This window comes from Pituophis catenifer, unplaced genomic scaffold (assembly GCF_029215685.1).
Source record: "Pituophis catenifer annectens isolate HBS135680 unplaced genomic scaffold, rPitCat1.0.hap2 SCAF_2, whole genome shotgun sequence".
Lineage (NCBI taxonomy): Eukaryota > Metazoa > Chordata > Lepidosauria > Squamata > Colubridae > Pituophis > Pituophis catenifer.
This window is the reverse complement of record NW_027256882.1, coordinates 226709261-226723501: the sequence shown is the minus strand read 5'-3', so window position 1 is coordinate 226723501 and position 14241 is coordinate 226709261. Positions and strand designations below refer to the sequence as shown.

General features: G+C 39.2%; 1 protein-coding gene across 3 annotated transcripts in view; it reads right to left on the bottom strand.

Annotated features, from left to right (window-relative positions):
- PIP5K1B (phosphatidylinositol-4-phosphate 5-kinase type 1 beta) overlaps nt 1-14241 on the bottom strand; it is a 78829-nt gene that overhangs the window by 14134 nt on the left and 50454 nt on the right. For all 3 annotated transcript variants that reach the window (XM_070935590.1, XM_070935589.1, XM_070935588.1), the window contains 5 exons: nt 13572-13655; nt 13415-13463; nt 12019-12103; nt 10287-10442; nt 9419-9563 (listed from right to left, as the gene is read on the bottom strand). In XM_070935590.1, coding sequence (XP_070791691.1) covers nt 9419-9563; nt 10287-10442; nt 12019-12103; nt 13415-13463; nt 13572-13655 — 519 coding nt within the window. The remainder of the gene's footprint in view (nt 1-9418; nt 9564-10286; nt 10443-12018; nt 12104-13414; nt 13464-13571; nt 13656-14241) is intronic.

Here is a 14241-nt window from a genome sequence, read left to right as displayed (position 1 = left end):
GAGGACAAACCAAAGGGAAGGGCACGATACTGATAATGTTTGTTGTTATAACAAAAACGGAGGAATTTACGGTGGATGGGAAGGATGGGAACGTGGAGATAGGCCTCAGTTAAGTCCACGGAAGACAAAAAATCTCCTTCCCGAATGCAAAGTAAAATAGTCTGTAAGGAATGCATCTTGAACCGACGATAAGTTATATGTCGGTTCAAGGATTTCAAATCAAGGATTGGGCGCCAATCTCCTGAGGATTTTTGAACTAAAAAGAGACGGGAATAAAAACCTTGGCCAAATTCAGAAGGGGGAACAGGTTGGATGGCCCTTATAGTCAACAAGTGACGGATAGCCGTCTCCACCTGTGCACGTTTAATTCTATTCAGGGAAATTGGGCAACGTATAAATCTACTAGGAGGAACAGATGAAAACTCAAGGGAAAGGCCGAATTTAATGGTATTCTTAACCCATTCATCAGTAATGGTATTCTCCCAAGCCTGGGAAAATAAGGCCAGGCGGCCGCCCAATTGGGTAGGAGGAAGACCTCTAGCGAGACCTTCGGAAGGGACGGCCCCTACCACCCCTCTGGGATCTTCTGGGGGGGTATCTAGGACCCTGTCTGACCTGATTGTCCTGATGGAAATTCCCCCGCTGCTGGAAGGAGCGCTGGGACCTCTGCTGGGAATAGCTGGAGTCGTAACCTCGAAAGGGCTGTGATCGAAAGGAGCCAGATGAACGACCTTCTGCCCTGCGGGATATGGCTGGCAAGATCTTGCGATGGTCCCTGGTCTCAATTAGAAGAGGCTCAAGAGAAGGGCCAAAAAGCTTGTCACCCCCGTATGGTGATGAGGCAAGACGCCATTTGTTACGCACGTCAGCCTGCCAATACTTTAACCACAGTAACCTTCGAGAAGTGACAGCGGAGCCGATGGCCTTAGCGGAAAATCTGGCCGCGTTCAAGGTGGCGTCCGCTGAAAATTCTACCGCTGCCAATATCTTGTTAATATCTTGATGTGTTCTCACATCAGATGAGGGTATACGACCTTGGAGCTGCTTCAACCAGAGGATTGATGCCCGATTAAAAAAGGATGCGGCCGAAGCCGCTTGGACCGACCAGGCAGCCGCTTGATGACCTTTGATCAGGGTCCGTTCTGCCTTTCTTTCCTCAGGGCGGAGGAACTCCTCTGCCGGGCCTGAAGGAGGTGAGGGCGACGAAAGAGCTGCTACTGGAGCATCCACCGAGGGGATCTGCAAAAGAGAAGCATACTCCGACGCCAAATTATATAGACGCCTATCCAGGCTATTAGGGATAGGACCTGTACTGGGATTTTTCCATTGCCTCTGTAACACCTCTGTAAACAATTTTGGTGCTGGCACAATTTCGGTTTGAATTGTAGGAACCTCAAACAAGGAAGCGGAAGAAGTTGATGTCCCTGGTTGAGACTGGTCCTTGTTTTCTGGCAGGCCAAGGCCAGTGGTGGTTTGGGCCTTGTGCAATAGTGAGCGGAACATTTGAGGGCGAAATAAGCCGATAAAGGGAGTTTGATCAGGCTCCAAACCCTCATCCTCAGATAAATCTTGTTCAACGATGGCCTGTTCCTCCTCTACAGAAAGGGAACCCTGACTGTCCCTGGAGGGGGAGGCTGCTCTCGTTGGGGCCTGAGAAGAGGCCTGCAAGGGCTGAGAATTTATTGAAGGCGTGTGGCGGCTCAAATACTCCGAAACCTTGGAGGAAGATCTCTCCTGAAGCCCCTGTGCAATCCCTTGCCTGATGGAATTAGCAATCAACTGGGCCAAAGCTGGAGTGACATCTAGTTTTTGGCCTTGAGAAGCCTGGATATCTTGATTCCCAGAAGGCAGGGGAATTGGCTCACTGACTGTTTGTGGGGCAGGAGCCTCTGTATCCATAGAAGGAAATACAGCTTCTGGAACAGGAGCTAAGGGATCATCGATGACTGATATATCTGGGGAGAGGTCTGGCACGAGAGGAGCTTGAGGAGTCTCTTCCACTGCAACAGGAGCAGGTGCTGGTATGGATACCTCAGTAAGAGAAGCAGAAGGCCCAGGCTGAGCCCTAGCTGATGAGGCTGCCTTATTGCAGGCCTTCTCAATCGCATCATGCCTTCTCTTTTCTTCCCTGGACATAGAAACCTGAGGAGAACCCTGGATCCTGGGTTTCTTTGGCTGAGCCCCAGAGGAAGACCCCTCTCCTGGATCCCTTAAGGCCTGAGGGCGCTTCCCCTTGCTGCCCTTCTTATGAGCCCTGGCGTCCGCCATTTTGAAGGGCTATGAAAAGGCTGCCAAACTTCGACAAGAAAGGGCCTACCAAGCACCACCAGGAGCTGTACTCACTGCGCTGCCAAAGAGCTGGAAACTGATCAGAGAAGGGCGTGGGGTGCTAGCCAGCCGGTCGAAGCAACCCCAGAAGCGCGGAAACCTCTTCGCGCTAAGTAGCTGTAGGCCTATTGAAGGGCCAGGCCGCGGCATTCCCTGAGGCCTCGAGCAGCCGCTCCGAGGCAAGCCCTGGTTAAAGTGCTAGCCAGCCGGCGAGAAGCACTAAAAAATAGGCGCGGAAACCCTTCGCGCCAAAACGGGCAGCCGGGCGATCGATCGTTGTCTTCCTGCCGCCTCTGCAGCCTTCCAACGTAATTAGGCCCCACGCAACGGAGCGAACTCGTGCGCGTGGGCGATGCAATTGCCAGCCGGCAATTGAACCGCTGAGCGGTCCTCAGCGGAGCTAAGCCTCTCGCTGGAAACGATGGCAGGCAGGAAGTCTAAGAAAAATAAACTCTCTATTTTCCTAAATATAATTGCAATCTTTTTTTTTTTTTTTTTTTTTGACGGAGCTATCCTAGATACGACTGGTCCGGACTCGACCGAGTCGAAAAACTGACAGGCACAGTCAGGAGGAGGGACTTCCCTTTTTTTCTGCAGACCCGGTCCAATGGAAGCTCTACCAAGTCTCCACCCATCCTGACTGCCGTGCCCGACTATAGGAGAATTGATTTTAATGGTTTTTTAAATTTTGTAAATTTTATGTGTTTTAATATGGCTGTACACCGCCCTGAGTCCTTCGGGAGAAGGGCAGTATAGAAGTCTAATAAAAGTTAAAGTTAAAGTTGTGTACCCACCATGACTCTTCTGCAAAAGTTAAATTCTGCTAAATTCAGGTACAATCTATAGCCACAATCATATTTAGAAATAATGAAAAAATATATTTTGTTGCAATTATGGACTTTTAGAAACATCTCAAACACACAGTTGCATATTTCACATGGAAAATACAACATACTATTTTTTCCCCTTAAATTGATACCCAATAAAGATAAAAGCAAAAAACAATCCTGCAGTGGTTTTACTCTAATATGATGTAAATAAGCTGGTGGAAGATTAACTGTTGCTAACACTGGGTCTTTAATATCCAACCGGTAACCATTTTTTGTCCTAACACAAGAATATTGAATCTTTACTGAATAAAACCCTCCCTTATGTTAACATGATACATTGTCAACTACAAAAAAGCCCCACAATAAGTTATTCATATATATATAGATTTCAGCATGCAAGGAATATTGAGAAGTTGCTGTCCTAAGTAAAATTGCACTGTAACATCAATAAAAAGGCAGGCTACTCATACAAATACTGTCTGCAGAAGGAATTTCTACATAGAAGCAAATACTTCAATGTAAAACAGAATCCTGCATTATAAAATCATATGGAAAGTTCTACGTACAAACATATAACAAGGTTACTTATGTCATTGGAACACTCTATGGCTATGAATCTACATTTATGTTACAATTATTCTTCTGCAGAACACTACAGTTTTTACCAGAAGCAATGTGTGGAACTGATACTTCAATATATTCTTCTCTACATTGGAACAAAATGGGTTGCAATTAGAGGTTCTTTTGTGTTACCAAAACTAGATTAAGGCAGAAGCATATCTGCATTACTGATATTTACTGGGGACAGTGGGTACTGCCTACTCCAAGCAACACTAGCCTGAACTACAGAGGTGAGACTACTGCATCTCACATTTTCAAGAAGGGGGGTCGGGGGTGCTGATCTGAGGAAGTAGTGCTTTTTTGTGGCAGCGTAAACATTTTGAATCAGCCTCCCAGTAGATATCAAACTATACTGATTTTCAAAAATGGTTGAAATCTGAATTGTTTTAGAGAACTTTCTCCTGAGCTTATGTATGATGTCATCCTTAATTTTATTTTTATTCTTTTTGACAGTACCTTTGCTAATGTCATTAATTACATCCCATGGGTTTTAAGTGTAGTAACCCTGAACGTTTAATTTTTTTTCTACTTACATTCCATAGAAACCATCAAGAATCAAGAATGTTTATTGTTTTTAATTAATGGGGCCAAATTTATATATGTATATTTTAACTGTATTTTAATATTTGTACTTGATGTTTTTACTTGGCTGTTCACCGCCCTGAGTCCTCAGGGAGAAGGGCGGTATACAAATTCAAAATAAAATAAAAATAAAAATAAAATCAGTTTGAGTGCAATGGGGCAGAAATGTGTTAAATAATCCTCACAGAATGTGTCCAAAGGGTTGCTTTCGGGTCCACAGGATTTGTGCAATTGGGAGTAATTTCAAGTTATTTGATCTGTGTCATAACTAAACACACTTAAAAACCCTAGCTTGTTTAATAATTTTGTGTATGTTTTATATTCTATGGACAGATAAGACACTGAACTATTCTGATTTGCAGAAATTGCTAATCAGTTTCTAAAACTGTTTGAACATCTTTCTGATGGCTTAAATATTTGAAAAAACACCTTACAAGAGCCTTGATATAGTTGTTGCTTCTGTTAAGTACCTGCTTTTAGCTCATACCAGCTATTTTGATTAATGAAGATATCTACCGGTTCAGAAATTAATGCACAGTAATTCCATAGATGGAATACTTCCCATGTTCTATATTGCTCATAATACTTTCAACCATTTTTCTACATTGCCATTTTGGCATTCCTTGTATCAAGAACTGATTCAGAAAAGTTAGCATAAGCATTCTCTTGATGCCCTGTTGACTTGAGAATCTTCAAAAAACTATCTAGAATGAGCAACTGATTGCAGTAATTATCCTTTTATTTGAAGTATCTGATCATTGTACTATACATTTTTAAAAATTTAATTGTAAAATTTAATTGTATTTTTAACATTTCTAAAATTTTCTATTTTAAAAATTATGGTTTTAATTGCAAATGATAAAATATTTATTTAATTGCAAGAATTCCTATTATTTATCAGTTAATAGTGGTATCAAACCTTTTTAAGTACTATCCTCCCACACTGTGAAAGTCAGTGTAAAGCCAGAGAAAAATAAACGCACCAGCATTTATCTCAATTTAATTAATTTTTTTAGTGAAAGAAACCCCAGTCATTACGAAATATTTCCATAGATAAAATACTAATCAAGTTATTTGACTTTATAATCCCCTTAGGAGTGTATAGGGGGAGAGGAAAATATTTTTCCATCCCCATTTTGGCTAGAAAGACACACTTTGGGTAGAACTGTACAAGTTTGAGCTTGTTTGCTTTTAGATCCAAGGCACAGCTTTGCTTTTTCTACTTTCTGAATCTTCATGAATGTCTATGTGACAACTGATGGTAGTATCAGAACACAGGACTGTTCAAGTTAGCCATAAAAGCTGGAAAATAAACTTGAGCCTTTAGAGATGTAGTGTGAAGGACAGTTCTTCCCCTAACAAATATCACCAAAGTTATTTGCCTTTGAAGGGCACAAGCAAATCCTCAATGTTCAGGATGCAACCATTAAAATGGATTTGAAATTTTAAAAACTGCTTTTTTGCTTTGCTTTTTCAAAATCCAATTATGTCTGAGGCTTTGTGGTTTTATATTTGGATTTTGTTCAAATCGGATGCACATTCATAACTGCAAGTTTTGCATATTAAAGTGGAATTTTTGCACCTGGAAAGTTAGAATTGTATTAAAAAATTCCTAATGTAATACACAGGGTTAAGAAAGAGTATCACGGAGAAAAGTTAAGAAGATTTGCTTCAGTAATTCCACAGAAAATACATACGCGGGATTTAATACCAAGTGTATTATAGAACTAAACTAATATAAAAATCTTACATAATTCCTAGAGAAGGTAATTAAAATCTAACACCAACCTTTGTTCTTTTGTAATAAAAAAATACTTTACAAATCTTTAAGCTTGGCAACAAAGTGCTGAAGTGGCATTATCACTTATTCATAGATTTATTCCTTCTCTAGGCAGGCATTTCTGTAAGAACCCACAAAATAGCAAGATTCCAGTGCAACAAGCTTAGAAATAAGCTCAACTAGTATTTGGTTAGAACTTTTCATTTTCTGGAATGCAAAATAATTATTCTTGTAATTACACAGATGTACAGAAGTTGTGATCTTGGCAATAATATGGAAATACTGTTTTTATTTCCCAATGTAGTCTGCAGACTGGGAATAGCCTATGGGCTTCCTATTCCAATAATAAACAAGGCCAATTATTTCATTTGTTCCAGATTAAATCAGCTTCCTTTGTTCTGTCACCTACTGTAATACTGGAAGGTTCCACTTAAAGTGAAATATTCACCCAGCCACCCAGCCCCACCCCCAATGTATGAACATCTCTTCTGGGCACCTTGTTTGGCTGTCATCTCAACCTGTTGTCAGCACTGAAATCCCACACAGTAGCTATTACAAGGACTCTGTCTCAACCTGCTCTTGCTACAGCAAGTAAAATAATAATTCCAACCCAGGATTTCCTGCCTTCTCCTAATGAATTTACTTTCTAGTTTTTATAGTCAGAATAGCCATGGAGATACAAAAGAAATGTGTCAGCGTTCCGAGTAATGCACCCACCAAAAGCAGAACTGCAAAGCAGGCAGAGTTCCTCAAAGAACATGTTTACTGGATGCATCATATCGGCACAGCCGGTGAAAACCAACTTTAAAAGTTCCCACGGTTTTCACCTAATTAAAAGAGCAAAAGTTCCCACTTCCAGATGTCACCCATCACATTGTCCAATGAAAACAGCTAGCAGGCTGCTTGGTCATTCCTCTCCTCCTTCAACAGCCACCTGTTGAGATGACCTTGGTTCCCACAGGAAAACTTTTTGTTTTGACTGTTAGCTGATTTATCTACTTCCTCCCTCCCTTCCCCCTCTCAGGGTTCGTGGTAACTGAGACAGCAAAAGATGGCTTCAGCCAGGTTCACTTCGGAGTTGACAAAAGGCTTTTCTCTTTATATAGGTATAAGGTAAAATTTGTCTTAGCCAACTTTAGGGGGCGGTGCTCATCTCCGTTTCTAAACCATTGACCCTGTCCAAAGATGTTTTTGTGGTCATCTGGCTAACTAGACATCACGCCGCAGAGCATGCAGCGAAATACAGAGCTCTGATACCTTCTCACCAAAGTGGTACCTATTTATCTACTTGCATTTGCATTCTTTTTAACTGCTAGGTTGTCAGGAGCTGGGACAAGTAACGGGAATTCACCCCAACATGTGGCGCCGACAAGCCCAGCATCTTAACCACTGAGCCATTGCACCTCTCTTTATATGCCACTTCTAATTTCTACATAGAAATATAGAAATAAAATAATAATAATAATTATTATTATTATTATTATTATTATTATTATTATTATTATTATTATTACATTTATTTAATTAAAAAATGCCAGTTTAACTAACAGAGACAATAGATGAAAATTATTATAATTATTCCATGTTGTTGCCTATTTGGCAGAATATCATCGTCATCATCATCACTACCACCACTTTTATACAAAAGAAAAGTAATTGTGATTGTGGAAACAACCAACCAAATTGTCCACTTTGAGAAAGGAAACAGAAGTTTGTATGATGTTTGCTGCCTTGAGTTGACCTCATTTTTTGGAAAAAATGGTGGCTAAAGAAAACAAGTTACAGTTATGAAGACTACACAGTTTTTATTCCCTACCAAGTCTCTTTGGAAGGGTTTAACTATATATATAGTTTATTTTATGTTGGTAATATATTATGTAGTAGAAGAGAGTTTCACTTTAAAGTCAACAATATAGTTTAATATATAACATTTATTTAGACCATTTTCCTTATCCAAAACTAACACTGCTGTTTCTTTTCAAAGGCAGCTTTCCAGAAATTCTTGCAGCCTTTAGAAGAACAAGTTTAAATGTAAGCAGCTAAAGTTGTCACTGAAGTTAGCTCATCTCTCAATAGGGATACACAGCACCTTAAAAGGGTTCCAGTCACTGAAGTATGGAGTATAATATTCTTAATTATACATTAAATATATCTTAATTATATCTTAATTCTTAATTGCCAAACAGAATTTACATAAACAATCAATTCTTTTTTAAAAATTTGTTTTCTATCCTGAAATTAACAGTTAAGTTTAGGGGATTTCTGAAGCATTTTGCACAATAGCTAGATGGGGGAGAAAAAAAATGGGAACTTGATACTAACCAACAGAGGGTGCAAAATAAAACATAGCCTGCAATGTAATGCACACTTATTTGGAACAAAATATCTTGAATTTAGTTTAAATAAGGTTCCAAAAAGCCCAGAGAGGACCAACATTTGCACTGATTGAGGTGCTACAGAGTTTAACAAACTGGTGTGAGAATAAGAAATCTAGAAGCTATTACCAAAACTATCAGCAGATATTCTACCACCTTCCCAAAATAGACATGCCTCATCTCATTTGCACCTAGAATGCACAAAAAGACCAAATCAGTTTTGCAACAAGATTGCTTAAAAGTTTGTCATCTGAAAGAGTAGTGCTCACTGGAACATTTGAGTTGTAACCTTAGACCTTTAATAAACACTATTAATCAGATTCTGAGAGACTTTGCATTAACTGTTTCCAGTCCAGATTGCTAGAATAGTATGACAGCTACAGATAGTCCTCGACTTACGAACATAACTCAACCCAAAATTTTTGTTGCTAAGCAAGAAAATTGCTAAGTGAGTTTTGTCGCATTTCACAATCTTTCTTGCCGTAGTTGTTAAGTGAATCACTGCAGTCGTTATGAAACATGGTTGTTAAGTGAATTTGGCCATTGAGTGTGCTGTTCAGAAGGTCGCAAAAAGTGATCAAGAGATGAATACAGAGAGCGCTGTTAAAGCACTGTGAAGCAGTATATAAGTCTTAACTGCTTTTGCTATCACATGACCCTAGGACACCGCAGCCATCATAAATTCATGCCAGTTGCCAAGCAGTTAGATTTTGGTCACGTGATCATGGGGATGCTGCAATGGTCATAACAGTCATAAGTTGCTTTTTTCAGTGCTGTTGTAACTTCACTAAACAAATGGTTGTAAGTCGAGGAATACCTGTAATTTGATTGGGATCCTGGCAAGGTGAGGAGAAACTAATCCATCCTTCCGTAGTATAGTAAAAAGTGAATATTCAGATTACCTGTTAGAATAAAACCTAGTTCCATCATGTGGATAAGAGTCATCTACGTAGAGAGAAGAGGAAGAAATTGTGGTTGCTAAAGAAGCGGCTTCAAACAGAGATGCTGTGCTTGGCACTAAATCTGGATGATGTCGGGAGGCTAATACTGTATAGGAAAAAAGGGGAAAAAAGGTCACTCTTGCAGAGAAATTAGTGTATGTAAAAATCAAGGGCTTACTTGCCGTGAAAACACACACACACATACGAGATATAAAAACGCTGTGTTTGTGTGATCATCTACAGCTTCATTAAATAGGGGTTTATGAAATTATGGATTAATATTGTGGCTGGGTGTGCCTTCCTCCTTTTAAATCCCTTATTGCATTCTGCCTTTGAACCAAAGATCTTGATTTATAGTGTGTTAAGATAATGCTCAATCTTAATGCATATTAAATTGGGGTTTGTTTTAGGTAATCTGCTATTATTATCTATTATCTTCAGAAAAGCTTAAAACATTTTTTCTATTTGTTTAAACAAGAGGTGTACAATTATTTTAGGTCAAGGACTGCATTTGAGTTTTGGTTGATATAGCAGGGGGTTCATTTGAGAGAAATAGGCAAGTCTAGCATAAAAGCTGATTTTAATGTAATCTGATTAAATGCAAATATAATTAAATATAATTGATATTATTTTTCAGAAGACTTTAAATCAATTTGACAGCTTTTGAAAGGAGTCTGGAGGTTCTTAGTTAGGGAATTAGGGAGATTCGTTATTTACTATTCTTCTGGAATACCAGAATATACATCTCTGTTCTAAAACTATCACTTTCTCCTTTTGGTAAAGAATGCTAGTTTTGGAATCTCGAGCATCTTATTCTACTGAAAATTACCTTCTTCATCAAGGCTACAGTAACTTTGTCCTTCTGTGAGTAAATCATGCTTTTCATCTTTCCAGTCTTGGCTAACTACTGACACATATTCTTGTGATGTAGCTTTTAGAGCAGCAATAGAATTGCATCGTTTCTTGGAAGGAGATGACTTCAAAACTGGGGTTTTAAAAGGGAGATAATGAAAGTAATGTAAATATAGATTATTTTTATAGCCAACTTTCCATTATTATGCAAACACTCCCTTTCACTGGATGTCCCAAAAGAGATTTGAACAGATTTTACTCAAATAACTGCCATTATCATAAATATGACACAATCATTTGTCTTCAGAAAAATCCATAGTATGTGCCAGAAATAGCAGATTTTAGTTATAGGTTAATAAAACTTGAACTTAACTTTCATATGGCAAGGCGTTACTAAGAGGCTAAGTATAGGTTATAACAATGAATAGCACTTGTTCAATTTTTGTATCTGGGACAAGAGAAACAATTTTATGGCAGTACAGATAAAAAATTTCTTGCATATAACGTAAGGGGAAAAAACAGATTCAAAGTATAATCCAAAGTAAAATTCAATCTTAGTTCATTTTTCTGGATAGCCACAATGATTTAAGAACTGCAGTGAGTAATTTAATGTGATGAGCTATAATATTCATTTTTATAATAAGATTTAAAGATTCATCTGTTCCTATGTAAATAGGAAATGTTATCTGCATCTAAAGATCTGTACTGGTTGACAAAGTGCTGCTTCTCTGGATAGAGCAGCCCAATGAATGTTAAGTGATATTGACAAGACATTGAGCCCTCATTGAGGAGATGAAGGTTGGCTCTCCCCTAACCCAGCCAACCTTCATCTCCTGCATAGGGAAGAAATGCTAAATTCAAATGCATGTTCCTCCATTAAAGGGACTGGATAGAGATATGGCATGAACAAGATTATTTTTCATATCAGTCTGACTAGAATAATATCTGCCCATATCATCATTATATAAACATCATGGAGTAACACAGGGATCCATTAGAATTTAAGGATAAATAGCATCTTGTATGTGTAAACAATCTCAAAGACAATCAAGAATATTTTCCAAATTTGTAATATCCCTTACACTGAATATTATAAGAATCTATATCTAGATGTACTTACAAGATTTGTAACTAAGTTCACACACTATTAATTGCTCTAACCATAAACTTTCAAAATGGTATAATCAGACTACTAAAGAACATACAGCCACAAAACACTAGAACGAAGATACAAGGGGCTGTGTGTAATCCAACTACTTAAAATTATGTATCTGTAGTGACTTGGAGGAATTTCAGAGTTCTAATGTGTTCCATGGGTGAACAGACTTCCCCTGAAACATAGATACATATCAATCAGCCAAAGGCTTTCTCAACTGTAAACTTGAAATTATAAACTCGAGCAACAGAAAGCATCATTTTCTGGAACTTAAGTATATAATTTGGGAACCCCTGTTAATCAGAACAAAGCTCCATCTAATCCAAGATCCATTTTATCTTCAACAAACAAACAGGAGTTTCCAAGAAGCCAACATCAGAGGCTTTTTGCCAACTACCATGGCAGCAATTTACAATATCAGACTGTAGTACTTATATTATATTCTGTACTGTCAGTCCAACTTCAGAGATTAAGTAATCATGCAAGTGGGGCCCCTCTAGAAAAAAAAATGTTAAGAGTCGCTTTAGTTAGTTCATAATATGGTGGTACCTACGCTGATTTTTTTTGAATACTCTGGTACTCATAAACTTTAAAAACCTGTCAGCATAAAAACTTGGTCGGTGGACTGAAACTGTATCCTACAAAGAAACAAAAAAGCTTTGTCAGTAAGAAAAGAGGAGAGGATGTATAATCTACAGATCAAACAACAGAACATGAAACTAACATTTAGTATTTTCTTTTCACTGACTTTTCAAGTTTTAGCATACCATTAATTTATTAAGTAGCGTAATACTTAAAACAACATTGCATCATTTTTAAAAAAAAAATATTACAAAAGCAATTTGAATATTTTCTTAAATTATAAACAAATAAACAAACAAACATTCAACAATCCCTAGAAAGTTAGTAAAGTGGCTTTTTTCCAGACTTGCCTCCATAAATTTTTGGTGCTCCAAAACTGAAAGTTTTAAAGAAGAGATTGGACAACCATTTGTCTAAAATGGTATAGGGCCGTGATGGTGAACCTATGGCACGCGTGCCACAGGTGGCACGCGGAGCTATATTAGTGGGCACGCCAGCTCAGCTCTGGGGCTCATGCGCGCACCAGCCAGCTGATTTTTGGGCCTTCTGGGCCCACCAGAAGTAGGGAAACAGGCTGTTTCCTGCCTCTGGAGGGCCTGGGGGCGGGGTGGGGAAGGCCCGTTTTTCTTTCTTATCTGGCTCCAGATCCTCTCTGTGTATCTGGGAAGGTCGAAAACAGCCTTTCCCACTCCCTTGGAGGCCCTACGGAGGCTGAAAGGGCCCATTTCCCGACTCCCGGTGGGACAGGAAGTGACGTTTTTTCCTGTCCCCAGCCTCCAGAGACTCCTAGAGAGGTTCCTAGAGACTCCTAGAAACTCCTAGAGAGGTTCTGGAGGCTGGGGACAGCAAAAAACATCACTTCCTGTCCCACCGAGAGTTGGGAAATGGGCCCTTTCAGCCTCCGTAGGGCCTCCAAGGGAGTGGGAAAGGCTGTTTTCGCCCTTCCCAGATACACAGAGAGGATCTGGAACCAGGTAAGAAAGAAAAACGGGCCTACCAGGCCATCATGTGCCAGGAGCGGGGGGGGAAGGGGTTGCGCACACATGCACGTGGGCACATCCCCCGCCCCCCCCCTTTCCTGGCACGCGATGGCAAAAAGGTTAGCCATCACTGGTATAGGGTCTCCTGCTTGAGTAGGGGATTGGGACCAGAAGGCCTCCAAGGTCCCTTCCAACTCTATGGTTCTGTTAGTTCCTGACACACCCAAAATGAAAAGACAGTCTAGATATAGTTGTTTAAAGAGATGGCAAAGCTCTATGCACAAAATAGATGCAGCTCTTATTGCTAAACAGAATAGAGGCAAAAAAGGAGCTTTCCATCTTACATGAACTATTGACATAATTCTAAAAACCATTAAAATGACTTACTCCGTCATAAACAAGGGCTTTCCAAGAATGCTCCAACTTCTTTATTAACCTGATGACGATATACCACAAAAAGGAGTTTAATAAACAATTATCCCTCCCTTTGGCAACAATACCGCTTCAACTGCACAGAAAGCAATGAATATTATTTTAAATTTACCTGTAAGACTGCAAGATATCAATTATGCCCATAAATAGCAGCAGTTTTTCTCCTCTGTAGCTTTTAGCTGGAATGCCTCCCATTCTGACAGAAACAACAAAATAATAGCAAGTCATTGTAAAGCCTACTTTCTAAAGTAACCATAGAAATATATTAACAGCTAAAAATGGCCTTCTTAATATATGTAGTGAAAAGGTTTGCACCATATGGTAAGGGCTATACAATTGTCAAAAATGGATTTAAGCAAGTCTCTTTCCCCCGTGAGTTTGACTACTTTTCTCCATGTCTGAAAATTAAGATTATGCATTCCTCTGGTGTATTCTTTTTCAAATAGCTGTGTCACAGTTCTAATAATACTGGGCATTTAAGGATGCATTTCTGTGATTTTGTATACATAAAGTACATAGATAAGTCAATTGTTTTTTGACCCAACATTTTCAGGGATGGAGTGGTGATGAACTCAGAGGCCACGGTCTAATTATTTGGGATCCTGACATTTTGCCAGGAATTACGTCTGGCATCCTCAGAGGCTAAAGTGATCTGCTCTGTACTATATTTCTTAGTAGTTCATAGGCAACATTTGTTTTTTTTAAAAAGTCCATTTGACTTTACCTTTTATTGTTCGTCAACTGGACGATAGTCTGACCCATTTTAAATGAAGTACACAGAA